At 35.5% G+C, this 17,836-nt stretch overlaps 1 protein-coding gene across 2 annotated transcripts; it reads right to left on the bottom strand.

Annotated features, from left to right (window-relative positions):
* Nucleotides 1-897: 897 nt before the first annotated feature.
* On the bottom strand, nt 898-17,616 carry LOC121409021 (ribosomal RNA small subunit methyltransferase NEP1-like). Of its 2 annotated transcripts, none has more exons than XM_041600798.1 (5): nt 17,449-17,616; nt 7,866-7,967; nt 5,508-5,649; nt 3,295-3,503; nt 898-2,334 (listed from the first exon to the last, which is right to left on the bottom strand). In XM_041600798.1, the coding sequence occupies exons 1-5, from the start codon at nt 17,587-17,589 to the stop codon at nt 2,206-2,208; spliced, it is 723 nt and encodes a 240-aa protein (XP_041456732.1). In that variant the 5' UTR covers nt 17,590-17,616; the 3' UTR covers nt 898-2,205. The 2 variants fall into 2 exon arrangements, with proteins under 2 accessions (XP_041456732.1, XP_041456734.1); XM_041600800.1 differs by lacking the exon at nt 17,449-17,616 and adding an exon at nt 9,903-10,019.
* Nucleotides 17,617-17,836: the final 220 nt, after the last annotated feature.

Raw genomic sequence — 17,836 nt, 5'->3', positions numbered from 1 at the left:
TCAAAAACTTAACCTCAGGTTAAGATTTCGATGTTGATTCCTCCAACATGGTCTAAGTTCATTGACCCTAAATGACCTTTGACCTTGGTCATGTGACATGAAACTCTAATAGGATGTTCAGTAATACTTGATTAACCTTATGGCCAAGTTTCATGAACTAGGTCCATTTACTTTCTAAGTTATGATGTCATTTCAAAAACTTAACCTCAGGTTAAGATTTGATGTTGACGCCGCCGCCGGAAAAGCGGCGCCTATAGTCTCACTCTGCTTCGCAGGTGAGACAAAAATGAAAGAGAAAAAATCTGAATGGCTAAAGCTCAGTTTTTGTTTTTAACCAAATGAGCATGTGAAAAATTTAACTAGATTGGCTATTGTCATTTCGCAATTGACTTTGTTTCATGGAACAAATTAAAGTTCTACCTTTGATTAAAACAATTGCCATTAATGAGGATTGTACAATAAAAGTGATATCACTATAAAAGCCACCACATAACTAACGACTGGTTCACGATCCAATTTTGGAACAAATCACATTTCGCTCATTTTCTGAAAATGTGAACTGAAAAGTATCTTTTCATTTGAAATTCATATTGACTGAAAGCATAACAATATAACAGTTTTTGAAAATTGCAAGCAAACCTTTATTTTGGAGTAAAGGTAAAATGAGTTTCAAATCATCATTACTAGATATGAAATTAGTCACAGATTTGAACATAGGTTTTCATACTATGATTTAGAACATTACACAGTAAGATATTTCATGTCTCAATATTAATAGCATCAAGATCTATGTTTAATTCCAAAATCGGGTCGCAGACAAATTGTGAGATGTGTGGTGGTCTTTACTTGTAGAGCAGTGTATGAACTATGAAGTGGGCAGAATGAAACATTTTGACATATCTTGCTTTGACAAGACCCATTTATTTTTTTATACATCAACTGATAGGAAATACATGAGGGAAAAATTGCCCATCTCCCAAATATCTAGCCCCTGATATTCCCCCAAAATACAAGCTTTGGGGAGACCATTCTTTCTATAGTCGCCCCAAGATCTGTCAATAAATATTCAAGATTATTAGAATCAATATTCTAATTGTGGCTGAATAATGCTATTTGCTTTTACTGCATAATTACTTGTAAGAAGTAGCCCTTAATATGAAAGAACAAGCCCCTAAAATTCCACAACTACCCCAATGTGGAAAAAAAAGATAGCCCTAAAAATGAAAATTATTTCCTACCCTGACTGATTGCTTAAGTTAAAACTTGATATTAAAGCTATAAAACTAAAAGAAGATTGAACAGAAAACTGCCTAGATATTGAAGGATTTGAATTATTTTGGTTGATTTTCATCCATGATTGACCTTAATAATTGTAGTAGTGTCCCATGAAAATAATTGGTCAATATATGCCATCCAAGCAAACCATTTGCTAAACACATTTGGTTTACTCCAAATTCTTCGGAGGAGCATAGGGACGTTATATCATTATGTAATATGTGCTATACAAGAAGAGTATTATTTCATCATTGGCCAACTTTTGGTCTAATAGACTCTTGGCCCAACTGCCATTTCGTCCAATAATATGAGTCTAATGCAACTAGACAGAACTTCACATCATGGTATCATGGCTCAGCAGCCAATTAAGATCAAGATATACATGATAGATACCAAAACTGAAAGTCTTATGATAAAGGGCCCAGGAGGTTACTATTAGATGAACTAGTTGTAGACAAATAGAATCTGTCTTGCCATTTGCTTATAGAGGAAAAGAAGCCATTATGGTCAACAGGAAATCGAGAACGAGTCTATAATTGACCACTCCCACATAAGAAAGCAGCATGTGATTCAATATTTTACTTGAAATTCTTTCGCTTCAAGGGGAAGGTCCCTGAGCTACACATTTGTATAGATCTGTTCATGATCTACTATATTAATTCAGTAGTGTTAACAATCATACACAACTTGTATGCCTCTGAACCTGTGTAAAAGTCTGCTTGAGAGTAGTATGTGCCAAGCAGATCATGCAGGGCGAAATTGACACGTACGATTTCACAAAGATGGAAGCTCTGAAGATCTTAGATTCTAAGCATCCTCTGCCAGCTCTTTTTAATGTAAAGCTCTAGGTACAAATTGGTGACTGTAGGTGAGAAATGCACAATAACATATGGAAGAGTCTCTGAACTTGATCATAAATATTGCCGACTTCTACGTTCCTGCAAGACTTTCAATATCCCATGCTTCTTCGAAACCCGAGCAGATCTTGGCACATGTGAGGGCAGCAGACAAAGGGTACTGACTAATAGCTACATCTCCTTCTGTGTAGTCTGGCTCCACCTAGGTGTTACAAAAAAAAATATTGGTAGGTTACATAAGTTTTCATTCCACACTTTAACCGACTCTCCTAAGAAGAATTGTTTCCGACTATTGGAACAATGCAAGACCCTGATATTTGACTTCCATTAAACATACACTCTTAATTTACAGTCTAAGTCTTATGTGCGATCCAGACCAAATACATGGCTAACTTTACAGCTGGTCCTCACAACTAAAGTCAACCTAAAAATGTCAGAATACAACTTAATCCTAGACTGTATACTCTGTATTGAAAGAAGGCTGGTGTTAGAGCAACATCAGCTACATTGAAGGACAAGTACACCCCCCAAAAAAGTTGATTTGAATAAAAAGAGTAAAATCCAACAAGCATAACACTGAAAATTTTGTCAAAATCAGATGTAAAATAAGAAAGTTATGACATTTTAAAGTTTTGCTTAATTTCACAAAACAGTTATATGCACATCCTCGCTGGTATGCAAATGAGGAGACTGTGATGTCATCCACTCACTTTTTCTTTTGTATTTATTATATGAAATATTCAAATTTTCTCCTCATTGTCAAGTGATACAACGGTTAATTCCTCCTTGAACATGTGGAATTAGCATTGTTTAATACTATATGTTTCAGTCAAGATGGTCCTTATTGTCAAATCTATAAAAAATAAATATTGTATAATTCAAACAATAAAAAAAAAGAAATAGTGAGTGATGGACATCATCGACTGACTCACTTAGTTGTGCATAATACTGTTTTGTGAAAAATAAGCGAAACTTTAAAATGTCATAAATTTCTTATTTTACATCCAATTTTGATTAAATTTTCAGCACTATGCTAGTTTGATTTTTCTCTATTCAAGTCAGCATTTTCCTGGGGTGGAATTGACCTTTAACAATTCACTAGGAGATGTGTGCTTTCACTTTGCAAATTGGTTTGCTATGCACTAATGAGCAACTATCGTACCTTCCCATGAGCCATTGCACCAATCACTATGACAACAGGCTCATCTGACTCTGCTAGCTCTCTTGGGTGGACACACTTCTCTGCACTGAAGGAAGTACATATCTTGCGACAGCCTACTGGTAAGTGGTCCGTGATAGGATTCTTGATGACCTTTAAGAGTTTTTGAGGACCATCTGCAGCATGGATGCTCAGCTTGTGAAGGAGCTGGACTGCATGGAGCAAGTTGATTAATGAGCAAAAGAGGATGTTAACACACAACATTGAACCCTGTCTTTCAAATAGTACTGAAAGATTTAACTTAACCAGAGAACTGATCACAATTATCTGTTAATTAAACAATTTGAAATCAAGCTTGGTATTTAATTCTATGCTTGCCGTTTCTGAAAGTCTAGGTAATGATTATAACAACTTGCTAGCCATAGACATGAAACATCCCCACTGGATAAGCAGTCACATGGTAACATTAAAGGGAAGTTCACCAACAAAAAGTTTTTTTGTTGAAGCAAAAAAAAAAAACCTAACAAAAAACGTTGCCAGAGATTTGAGAAAAATCCATCAAAGAATGTAAAAGTTATTAAAATTTCAATTATTTTATTTGTGATGTCATATGCCAGCAGTTTGCTACATATCGTAAGGTAAAAAATCAATGAAATGTCATTTTCTCAGAAAATTGAAAATGTTTTTTATTGTACCTTCAGTATAACACAAGACAAATCATTTCTCAGGTCTGCTCCTAAAAAGAAAAATAATCATCACAAAACATAAACAAGTGGAATGCCTCTGGCCGTCTCACCTGCATCACGCGATTCAACATAGCAGCAGTGCTGACTTTGAAAACTACTATAACTCACACAAGATGTTCAGTGATACTTGGTTACTCTTATTTCCACGTTTTATGAATTAGACCAATACACTTACAGAGATAGGATGGTAATCCAACAGATACCCCCAATTCGACCAAAGTTCATTGATCCTAAATGACCTTGAACATGTGACGTGAAACTCATGCAGGATGTTTGGTGATACTTGTATAACCTTATGTCCAAGTTTAATGAACTAGGTCCATATATTTTCTAAGTTATGATGACATTTCAAAAACTTAACCTCAGGTTAAGATTTTGATGTTGATTCCCCCAACATGGTCTAAGTTCATTGACCCTAAATGACCTTTGACCTTGGTCATGTGACATGAAACTCTAATAGGATGTTCAGTAATACTTGATTAACATTATGGCCAAGTTTCATGAACTAGGCCCATATACTTTTTAAGTTATGATGTCATTTCATAAACTTAACCTCAGGTTAAGATTTAATGTTGACGCCGCCGTCGGAAAAGCGGCGCCTATAGTCTCACTCTGCTATGCAGGTTAGACAAAAATTGAAATTTATGCATTTTACATAACATATATGGCAGCTGCTCGATAATGACATCGCAAATCCAAAATTTAACATTCTAATAAATTTCTTAAAGGGGAATAAAACCTTGGAACAAGTAGGCCTGTGTCAAAACAGAAAAATCCAAGAATAAGAACAAAGAAAGTCTGAGAAAAATCGGACAAATAATGAGAAAGCTATGAGCATTTGAATATTCCAATCATTAATGCCATGGAGATCCTCCCATTGGCAATGCGACAAGGATGTGTGATGTCACATGTGAACAACTTCCCCTTTGATGAACTATAAAATACCCCCCAAATGTCTCTTTTTGCTTTTTCTTATGGTGATACAAACACTTTATCAATGATGTATTCTTTAAAAATATGTATTATATTCACTCCTATAGAAAGAACACATGACCTACTGATAGATGTGATAAAAGAGGCATTTCAAGTGAAATATATACTAAAGTAATGGGGAGAGTTGTTCACAAGTGACATCACATATCTTTGTCGCATTGCCAATGTGATGATCTCTATAGCATTAGTGATCACAATATTCAAATGCTCATAACTCTCATTATTTGTCCGATTTTTCTCAAACTTTCGTTGATCTGTTTCTTTGATTTTTCTGTTTTCACAAGCCATTTTGTTCCAAAGGTTTCATTCTCCTTTAATGGATTTTCCTCATATCTTCCCCAATATTTTTCATTATTTTTTCTGCTATTTTTACAACAAACTTTTCTTCATGGTTAACTTCCCCTTTAACCACAAATTTGATGATAAGAAGTTAGATATTGATGAAAAAATTGTATTAATAAGATGTTATCGCCTTACCCATCAAACCACAAAATCTGTCAAACGTTCTTGGAATCCTAGTCTGAGGGCTGATCTGAATCAGAACATTGCGCTGTGTGTGGATGAAAACCTGAAGAAGACCCGCTCGATTGAGAGGACTATCAAACAGCATCAGCAAACACTAAAAACAAGAGAATGAGATGAGAATGTATTGGAGTTTAATGGCACAGGTATTCATACAGATATGGGTAAAGTGAACTAAGAGTCTGGGATTATTTTGGTGAAAGACATCAGGGCTCCAATGCTTTAAAAATCAAGGACAAGTTAGAAATTGCATTCTGCTTGGTTTAAAATAAAGTTGCAACCAATTTTAAAGTTGTGATTGATGGTAAAAATTTTTGCAACAGGACCTTCAAGATTTTTTCAAAAAGAATAAATGAGAGTCTAAAAAAATTACACAATGAGAAAAATGTGTCAAAAGTTCTTCCCTTGAGGGATAGGGAATTAATCACAGACATAGAGACTTTATAAGAGTATATATTCATACATGTTTATATCGAAGTGTTCCATGTCTACATGTATATACTATCAAATTTAACAAAATTTTCAGTAACTCTAAAAATCATTAATTAAATGCCTGTCTCAAGCTTTGGCAAAGGGTTAGAATTATATAGAGTACCTTCTACAGCGCGTATAAAAAACGGGACAGTTTCAAAAAGTATATAAAATATTTGTTTCAAATTATTATATCTATATTTTGATGTTAATAGATGCTCTAAGATCTTATCTTTGAAATGCCATTTAAAAAAATAGTTTTTGTTCATGCTTGAGCGAACACGGAACGTTTTTGTTGGGGGTTCAAAAAGAGGCTTGCGCCAAAATGGCAGAAATTAGAAATTTGATGATTAGACATTTGGCTAATCAGCAGACTTCCTCTTATTCTTTTCATTATCTTTGCCATAATTTTTGAATTATGCTGTCAAATTTCACTTACAAATTTATTTATATACCTGAATTATATTGTTTTTCATTTAAACTTCTTTTACCCTTGAATTTTCCTTCATAAGTAAGAAAAGAAGAGACTTTTTGTCAACCCAAGTAAGAAGATTTGCAATATTAATTGGGAGAATTTGTAACTACTCAAATCCTTTTATTATGTGAAACAAATCATGTTATGGTACCTTCAATAATTATTATGTGAAACAAATTATGTTATTGTACCTATAAAAGACATAAAACCTATTTTCAAGGGGTTATTGAATAATTCACCAAGTTTAATTATGTGCTTGACAGGACAAACAGGAAAGGATTCTTTTCTTTCAATAAATGGTGTATTGAGTCTATTTTGAAGGAGCAAGATATGGCAGATCGGGTAAAATGTATTAAAAAGTTCTGAAGCGAGCAAGCAAAAATTTCCACTTTTTTATTAAAGTTTTGACATAATATTCAGTCAAGACAAGGCAAGAGCGATTTTGTGTCTCGCCCACCAGAAATATTGTGATTTGTGAGGGCACGCAACAGAATATTGTATCGAAACTTGATTGTGAAATGACTGGGATGATAACACTTGTCATAAGAGCCTTGCACATGTAGTGTAGCCGAATGTTAACATTTAAAAAAAAAAAATTGATGTTCTTGCCTAAAGAAGGAATATTCAAAGCTAAAATAGATTATATTAAAAAGGAACAACAACAGAACTATTCAAGCAAATAAGTAGATTTGGAAATCAATTTTGACCGCATAATTCAAAAATTATGGCAAAGATAATGTAAAGGTTAAGAGGAAGTCTGCTGATTAGCAAGAAGTCCGATCATCATATTTACCATTTTATGCCATTTTGGCGCAAGCCTCCTTTTTTACCCAGACAAAAACATTTCTGTGTTTGCTCAAGCATGAATGAAACTAAATTATTTTCATAGGATTTGAAGGATAAGACTCCAGAGCACGTATTGACACCAAAATATATCGATCATAATTTGAAACAAAATTTTTTATAGACTTTTCAAATCTGTCCCATTTTTTTTTGATACGCACTATATAGACAGACTTATCTAGAAGTGTTGTGTTGCGTTAAGGCAACCATTTGAGATAAGCCCCCATCCAAAATATCACCCCAAATTTCATAACTGTAATAATAAGAATATGTAATGTAACCTTGGACTTTCAATCCAATAATTACCTTGAATTCGTGCTCAGCCATTGCTTCTACTGTAACTGTAATTCCCTCATTTCTATCTAAAAATCAACCACTGTGACTTAACTTACATGCAAAATTTTTCATATGTAATTGATTATACCAGCTTGGCCTAATGTAGGAGAAAGCTGTCCTGCTAAGATCTTATGGGAGTTACTGTAACAGAAACTGAGAGGGAGGGATTGCAAGGTAATGAGACTTACCTGATGTGTAATGTCTGGTCTGCAGTCTGAGGGCTCTCTTTTATGCTTCTTCATCAAATGTTTGTGATGATCACAATTCATTAACTCATACCCCTTTGAGGTCTACAGGTAGCAGTAAGAGAAATATGAAATAAAAGATTAAAGATAAATACAAGTTGTGCCACTGAATCCAATCAAATGACTACCCAAGTGTCTGTGTGTGCCAAAGGATTCTGGAAGAAATTGTGTAACTGGTGAGAAATTAGTAAAAGCATGAAAATCTAGCCCAATGCTGTGTCTTTCTTAGAGCAATATTAGTATAATATCCAGCATTTGATTATCCGTGTTGGTGATATTCAGTGTGACCATTTTACTACTTAGATTTCATGATTTAACAAAGTTCAGTTAAATTAATGCAACTGTATCAGATCTATCATATAGTGCAATTACCGTAAGTAACGGTGTATTAACCGCACCAGTGTATTAACCGCACACCCAACTTTGGACTTCAAAAAAAAAAAAAAAATCTTCTCACATTTACATGCATATTTGAGGTACGAAGAAACAAAATCTAAGTTTTTAAGATTTCAAAGTATCCAAAGAGATTACCGGTTATGCAGAAATATGCTGTTCTTGATCAATTCATCTACAAATGTTAGAAAGAAAGAACGGTCCCGACAATATTGGCAACTTACACACTCGCTCACCTCACAGTCATAGTGTACACACACAGCACTGCCATTACATTGCAAACTACGATACAGTACAAGTCATGCCAGTATATCTTATCAAATTATGATCTGTGTCTTTCCCAGCGTAGGAGGAAGAAACATTCACATTTCTTGCATCACTATCTCACAATCACTTTCAGAAATTTGATGTCTTAGCATGAATTTTGGATACGGGATTATCTATGGAAGGTTCAAGAAACAAAGAAATTGGCATTTTTTCAGTTGTTTTTTACGGCTTCGCGCCGTCTCTCTCGTGCGTGGTTTACATGGTATCTTATTAAAAGCAAACAGTACAGGAAGGAAAAAAACAAGCTGGCGCGAAACGGGACTTTGAATAGCGCCAGCTTAAGTCGCACTATAACCACATTACAATGCAATCTCTAAGCTCACTCAACTCTCACTCAGCGGTGACAAAATATTACCGAGTATGCTTGGCGTCTCTTTTAAATTAGCCAGGGAACTTCACTACTTTGAATCGAGAATAAAGTCAAAATTAATGTCATGAAGGTGGGTGCGTTTGTTATGGACATTTAATTAATATAGCAATAATCGCTTCCCATTACCCGCGGCTCATATCCCTCTAAACGACATTGCCTGGGCGGCTACGCCCGGCCACTCGATGTGTTGTTACCTGGCAGACATCGTACATGTACGGGAGGGGTTACGGCGGGCTGGCTCAGACCCGTCACCGTGTATAAACCGCACCCCCGACTTTTGCTTCTACCTCGCCGAAAAAAAGGTGCGGTTAATACACCGTTACTTACGGTAACTTTGATTGTGCAGACTAATGAAAAAAGGTGGTTTATGAACAAGTCTCAACTGATATTGCGATCAATGAAATATGCAATATGATCTTTTGACCCCTCAATGACCCTTGACCTTATCATCCGCATGAACACATATGTGGTATTACCCAATGGCAATTTGTATCAAGTGTAAACACAGTTGATGCAGAAATGATATAGAAATGAGAGCAATTTGAACAAAACTTGACCTTTTGACCCCTAGGTGACCTTTGAACCTATCATTCTTATGGACTCATATGTGATATTACCAACTTGTTCAATGCAACCACCCTGCCTGGGGAGGGGGATATCTACAAACTATGGTATGGCACATGGGTCCGAGCTCAGACCCTCACACATGCGAGTTTTTAAATCGGCAGCTAATTATTTGTATGTGTGAAAAACTCTATGTTGGCTCTAAATCACCAATATTGAGACTGATAGACGCATGGAAAAGAAGTGAAACTTTTTGTAAAGTAAGAATATTAGTTCTAATTGTATTTAAAGATTGTGAGTTTTATATCCCCCCCATAAAATCCCACCTTTGCCACTCGGAGTATCTGAGCGAGTTCATATCCTTGATGTTCAGGTAGGTAAAGCGTAGTGTAACGGTAGTGAAGTTGAGTTGGAGCCTGCACGAACATCACTTGAGGTACTCTTCTCATTGATAAGATATGGATCCATCTTTTAATTTCCGAAATTTGTTGTCTAATTAACTAAAGAGGGCGCAATTTATCTCCATATCAAAGGCCAAACAAGACCATAACCTTGTTCATTGAATGAGTGGGTAGGACTATGGTATGCCAATGTTGTACAGAACACACACTTTAAAAATATCATTAAAATATCACTTTTGTGAGAAAAATTACTAATTTCCATACAGTTGCAATTTATTTTACATTAGTAACTTGGGAATACTTTTTGTATTCACCAGAGTGCTCAAAAACTTGAATTTTGGGCATATTTTTGTGTACACCCTCTATTGGTCGAAAGTAATATGGCAAGAAATTTTTCATTTTTTGATCTCTATTTTTAATTAAGAAAAAAATTATTTAAAGTGTCAAATTTAAATAAGAGCCAAGGTTTATGAATAATAGGTGTAATGGAAACTGTCGGTGTAAAAGAAATCAGACATTCGCCCCAAACAAAAAGAGAAAATAAGTCAAACATTGCCACCCTTATTTTGCCACACATGGAGATACATATAACTGAGAACAAGGTTATATCATAACCTTGACCTTGTTCATTGAATGAGTGCTTTGGAGTTTGGTGGAATGCTCGTTGACAAACGGTAGCACTGCTGGCTCCATTCAAGGGTCCATACATGTTAATGCAAAAATATGTAAAAACATATCATCACAGAGTCCTCAAGACTAACAATGTACAATGTAGGCACATGTAGCCTGGGGCGTTTTGGGGAGTGAAAGTTATATACTGTACGTATGGAGTCACTCCCCACTAACGCCTGGTACTCCTTCCTATACTTCCCCACATACGGGTACAAAACCAGAAACTTTCGCCCCCGAGAATTCTACTTTCCCTCTAAAAGATCTAGCCCTAAAACATGTACCACAGCGACAAATTGTGTACAACGGATAGCGGAGCGTGAACGTAGCGGTCGTGTACATTTTTGCTTATTACATGACGTCATCCAGCCACTGCCGAGAACCAATTTCTGAATGAAAATATAGTGAGCATGCGCAGTGCAAGCCTTTTATTTCCCCACACAGAATTCCACCAAAACAAGTGTGCAATTCTCTATCACCTCGTACCAAAATCGACCTAGAATTTCACTTTCGCGTATTTTATATGAATTATGAAAGGTATTCTCGGAGGATCTATTTTCTCACCGATACCGCACAGGTAAGAGAATTTCGATTACTTTTTGCTTTTCCGTCAAAATCTTACAAATTAGCGTCTATATGTCATCGTGTTCGTTGGAATTTGTAGAGTCTATCGCAACGTGCACAAAGTCAATTGGCTTCCGAGTTTCGGAGCGTCGCGTGAATATGCATGAAATTGCTGAGTTTCGATAATTTTTGACGATACCGTAGCGATCCGATCACGAACCAAGACCATTTACCGCGTACACATCGTGACCGGATATCGTTATCGCTATCGATACTTCCGCACGCAGTCCGAAGGAATTATTTTTCGGACCACGTGATCATGACGTGATCTGCGCGATTGACCAATCAGCGGTCTTAGAATCGCAGTGCGGAGACGATCTATCCGTTGTACACAGTCTATGGACAATTTGCCATTGTGTGTACATGGGGTCCAACTTCATTTCCAACATTTCTGCGATATTGATTTCAGTTTTAAATCGCGCGATTCGCGTGCTGTCACCAAGCGGAAGACAAAGAAATCAAGATGGCGACGTAAACACAGCCGTAAGCTCTTCCTATCTTTTCATAACAAATCTCTCGTTTTTTAATGAATTCTTCTTTAAAAATGAAATCAATATTGCAGAAATGTTGGAAATGAAGTTGGACCCCATGTATGTTAGGCTAGATCTTTTAGACATGTTAGAGGGAAAGTAGAATTCTCGCCATCTCGGGGGCGAAAGTTTCTGGTTTTGTACCCGTATGTGGGGAAGTATAAGAAGGAGTCCCAGGCGTTAGTGGGGAGTGACTCCATACGTACAGTATATACTTTCACTCCCCAAATCGCCCCAGGCTAGGCAAATGTCGCGATGTCGATCGTCGAATGCCGAGCGTCTTACTCTTAGTACTCTATCCATAAATACACGTATAGTCCAGGATAGGCCCCATAGAAACTTGACCAAACCTTGTTTTTTTATATATACAATATTTTTTGATGGTTTCTTGTCAATTCGAGGGTGCTGATTACGAATCTGGATGATGCCACTCGTGTAACCTTGAGCATTTTCCGCAAATTGACAAAATCCAATATGGCCGCCAAAATATGCAAATTTACCCATAAAAATCCTAAAATTGTCCGCACATTGGCTATGAAATGCATGGAAGCGTGTGGCAGGAGTAAAATACACTCTGAAAAAATAATTTTTGACAAAATATTTATTTTCCTGATATTCAAAATGGCCGCCATAGTCCATTGTATACTCTATTATGTACAATATGAATAGGGAAAACTGATTTTTACAAAAATGAGCACTAGACCGCAAAAAGTTACGATATATGAACGAAGTAATATTTGCAAATTATCATTACTAACGAGATATATCATTTATTATGTCATAAATGGGAAGATTTCTGTATTTTGATGCCTAAAATGGCCGCCACGGGCCCAAACAGTAATGCGTACAATGGCAATGGGGGCCAAAAAATTCACAAGAGTGATCACTAAAATGCATATTATTGAGATTAAACGTGTGGAATACTGACTAAAAACATAATTGTTAACGAAATATATTATTAATATGCCATGCATGTGATGAATATTGTATTTAGATATTCAAAATGGCTGCCAAAGGCCCTAAAAGCATTATCCACAATGAGAAAGAGGGGCAAAGAAATCACAAGAGTGATCACTAAAATGCATATTATATGTGATAAATTCATGGGATACTGTTTAAAAACGTATTTTCTAACGAAATATATCATTCAGGTTTAAAGTTTGTGTTAAATACTGTATTTTTACTTTCAAAATGGCCGCCAGAGACAATAACAGTGTTATGCACAGTGCAAAGTGGGAAACCAATATTCACAGGAGTGAGCACCATAAATGCAGGTATTAGTAATCTATGAGTAAAATATTGTCTGAAAGCATAATTTATAACAAAATATATGATATCTTATGTAATTTATGTGATAAATGCTGTATTTTGACATTCAAAATTGCCGCCATAATCCCTATATTTATCATGTACAATGCGAATGGAGAAACTAATTTTCACAAGAGTGAGAATCATGAAATGCATATGACTGTGATATACGAGTAAAAATATTGTCTTAAACATGATTTCTAACTAAATACATCACATATTGGTTGTGGAGGTTATGAATGCTGAACTTTGAAATCCAAAATGGCTGCCATAGGTCCTAAAAGTGTACTTTTGAAAGAATTTGGCTTTGTTTGACTCTATATATTGCCTATAATTGTGAATTCTGATGCAAGGGTGAAATATTGTCTAACACCATGGTTTCTAACGAGATATATCATAATGTTGTGTATTTAAGGTGATAAACACTGCATTTTTAAATTGAAAATGGCCAACATAAGCCCTTATCGTATAATATACAATTTGAGTGTAGACAAATAATGTTCACAAAAAGGGCATATGGCAGCCATTTTGTATGGTGAAATACAGTATTTATCACATAAATTGCATAAGAGATGATATATTTTGTTATAAATCATGTTTTCAGACGATATTTCACTCATACATCACCATTTAGCCATGCAAAGCCAAATTCTGGTGAAAAAATTTGTTCCCATTCACATTGTGCATAATATCGTAGGGCCTGTAGCAGCCATTTTGATTTTCCAATAACAGTATATATCACCTTACTGGCAGAATAAATGATATCTCTTAATAGAAATCATGCTTTCAGACAATAGATCACTAATACTTGCATTTATTGTGCTAATATTGGTTTCCCACTTTGCATTGTGCATATGTCTCTGGCGGCCATTTTGAAAGTAAAAATACAGTATTTAACACAAACTTTAAACCTGAATGATATATTTCGTTAGAAAATATGTGTTTTAAACAGTATCCCATTAATTTATCACATATATATGCATTTTAGTGATCACTCTTGTGATTTTTTTGCCCCTCTTTCTCATTGTGCATAATGCTTTTAGGGCCTTTGGCAGCCATTTTGAATATCTAAATACAACATTCATCACATACATGGCATATTAATAATATATTTCGTTAACAATTATGTTTTTAGTCAGTATTCAACTCGTTTAATCTTAATAATAAGCATTTTAGTGATCACTCTTGTGATTTTTTTGGCCCCCATTGCCATTGTACGTAATACTGTTTGGGCCAGTGGCGGCCATTTTAGACATCAAAATACAGAAATCTTCCCATTTATGACATAATAAATGATATATCTCGTTAGTAATGATGATTTGCAAGTATTACTTCGTTCATATATCATAACTTTTTGCGGTTTAGTGCTCATTTTTGTAAAAATCAGTTTTCCCTATTCATATTGTACATAATAATAGAGTATACAATGGACTATGGCGGCCATTTTGAATATCAGGAAAATAAATATTTTGTCAAAAATTATTTTTTCAGAGTGTATTTTACTCCTGCCACACGCTTCCATGCATTTCATAGCCAATGTGCGGACAATTTTAGGATTTTTATGGGTAATTTGCATATTTTGGCGGCCATATTGGATTTTGCCAATTTGCGGAAAATGCTCAAGGTTACACGAGTGGCATCATTCAGATTCGTAATCAGCACCCTCGAATTGACAAGAAACCATAAAAAAAATATTGTATATATAAAAAAACAAGGTTACGCCTCTTCCAGGGTGACCAGATTTCACAAAATGAAATACGGGACAATCGACAAAAAAAGATCAACAAAGAAGGAATACACAGTGTTACACCCAGTGGTGTACCGTGAGTCACGGCATTGGGGGGGCACCAGCAAAAATTTTGATTCACCTAGTGAGCGCGCGAAGCGCGTTCTTTTGGTAGGTATACTGACTTATAGAGACATTTTAAGGACAGTGTCATTAAACGAATATGTATGTTACTGATCACATAATCCGAGCGCGAAGCGCGAGCTGAAATTTGTGTATATATTGACCCCAAACGGACACTTTAAGGACTATATTGTAGGAATCTATAAGAGTATACATATCTCACCATAGTAATCTAATGCGAGTACCAAGCGCTTGCTGATTTTTTTAGAATTATATGCATCCAAACACATAAAGCACCTGTAGTCATTGTAATCATGATTAACATGCACTTCTCACTAATCAAATATTGCGAGCGCGAAGCGCGAGTTAAAAATTAGGAAATTCACACCTGAAGAGGGGCATTCTAAGGCTTGTTTGTTGGAATTCACGTAGTCCATGCGTATTTAACTAACCAAATGATGCGAGCGCAAGCTGAAATTTTTTATATTCGGATCAGAAAAAGGGACATTTTAGGGACTGGTTTTAGGAATTCATGAAGAGCGGACATATCTCACTAATCCACTAATGCGAACGTACGTGCGGACGTGAAATGTTTGATATTAAGACCTTAAAATGATATGTCACTGCATAAAACAATAATAATTCGAAGTGCGAGGAAATATATTTGGTGTATATTGACTTGAAAACGGGAGGTTTTAGTACAACAGGATTATATATCTCGTTAAACAGACAATGCGAGCTTCAGGAACAATGAAGACATAGGCCCTGAGCAAATTATGTTTCATAAAGTTATGATATTTTTTTTATTTTTAAGTAATATAACATAATTATAATATAATATAACATAATCAACAATAATTTTTCCTTCCCACTACGTTTCTCTCACTTTCTCCCTCTTTTTCTCTTCCCCCCCCCCGTTTTTTTTTGGGGGGCCAGCCGATTGGGGGCACGTGCCCCCCGTAGTTACGCCACTGGTTACACCTGTGAATAATTATAAAGAATTGGAAGGGTGGGTGAACGAAAGAATGAAGGAGAGAAAGAAAAGACGAAGGAAAAGAGATGAATTGAGAAGAAAGAAAGAAAAAATTAAGGGGAAAATGAAGGAAAATTGAAAAAAAGAATAAAAGAAAGTTAGAATAAAAGAGCGAAAAATGTTACCGTCATTCTTTGAATTGAATACAGAAAGAAAAAGAAGGGAATGGAAGAAGAATACAATGTGTGAAAGACAACATAAAGGAGAGAAAGAAAAAAAAGTAAGAAAAATGAGGAGGAAAGAAAGAATGAAGGAAAGAAAAATGTTTCCTTCATTCTTTGAAAGAAAGAAGCAAACAGAGAAAGAAGGGAGGAGGGAAGGAAGGAATTAAGAGAGGGAGATAAAGAATAATGGAAAGAATTAGAAGGAAAACTCAAATGAAGAATGAAAGAAAGGAGGAAAGAGAGGGAGAAAGAATTTAAGTGAGGAGGGAATGAAAACATAATGGAAGAAGAGAAAGAATTTAAAGAAAAAGGAGAGGAAGGGAGGGGGGAGAAAAAAAGTTTTAAGAAAGAAAGAATATAAAACGGGAAATTTGATAAAGAAGACGGGTAAGAAAAAGGGGGAAAGAAAGAAAAATGAACAGAGAGAGAAAGGATCAGGAAAGACAAATAGGAAATAAAGATAGATGGAACAAAAACGGGCAAGCAGGAAGGATAGAAGGATGAAGAAAGAAGGATAGAAAAGAAAGAAAGAGGAAAAAATTTCAAACTTCAAGCAAAAAAAATCCAATCATCTAACAAAAATCATAATGATATTTGGTGTTTTTCAAATATAATTTTAGAATTAAAAATAATGTTTTAGAAATGAATAAAATTTCAAGGTGATTTTTTTTTACTTAAAAATTAGATGAAACATCGCGGCATCATACACAACAAGACTCAAATCGAAAGCTGAAACAACTAGATCTAGTTATGAAAACTCAATAACTTAATTGTTCCTCCGAGATTACATCTCCAAATCAGTAATCTGAGAACCCATAATATAGTCATACAAATTTCCCGCCGATTTTGTGATTATTTTGGCATGTTTGGTGGAGAGAATCTGCTCAGATCCTACATGCCTAGCTAGTAGCCTGCCACACAATGGCAGGAGGCCAGTTAGTTTACGATGTATTGGGTTAGCAAGAAAATCACCGTAGAACTTGCAAATCGATTTTATTGTTGTCTCTGCTTCGTCATCTGTTGGTTATTTTGATGAAAATTCGTCACTTTTAAATACATTTTGTTCAATATTCTGAAATACGGGACAAATATGCGTCCCGGGAAGGGTTTGTCGGGACGCCGGGACAAAGAAGCAAAATACGGGACAATCCCGGGAAATACGGGACGTCTGGTCACCCTGGCCTCTTCTATCCTGGACTAGTACTACATCATTTTGAATAGGTGGGCACAGGATTAAACAATGGGGCTCTACTACTATATTTTACGAGCATAAAAATGATTAAATGCGTCCTACCTTGATAGTTTCCAAAGAAGACTTTTCAAGAACTACAATAAGTCGCTTCTTCTGTTTCTTGTCATGAATGGTTTTAATGATTTTCTGTTTTTTTCGTTCGCCTTCGGCTTCGTCGTATTCATCTCGCTTGCGGGATGCCATGCTTGTAATTTACAAATATTTTGTGACCTGCCCGGTACGTAAATAGTCTTAATGTCAAGTTTTTATAAGTAAAATACTCAGGCAAAATTGCGAAAAAGGCTTGAATTTTTATCTTATCAATAAGGTAACATGATTTTTTCTAAGTTTAAAAATACAAGATTCATCAATCTAAATTAAGCATCAAGTCCTCAGCTAAGACAAAACTCTCAAAAAGATCTTGATTTTTGTGTTTTTTTAATCAAGAATC

The sequence above is a fragment of the Lytechinus variegatus genome, chromosome 2, assembly GCF_018143015.1.
Source record: "Lytechinus variegatus isolate NC3 chromosome 2, Lvar_3.0, whole genome shotgun sequence".
NCBI lineage: Eukaryota > Metazoa > Echinodermata > Echinoidea > Temnopleuroida > Toxopneustidae > Lytechinus > Lytechinus variegatus.
Note: the sequence above shows the minus strand (reverse complement) of the source record. Positions and strands in the feature narration are given on the sequence as shown.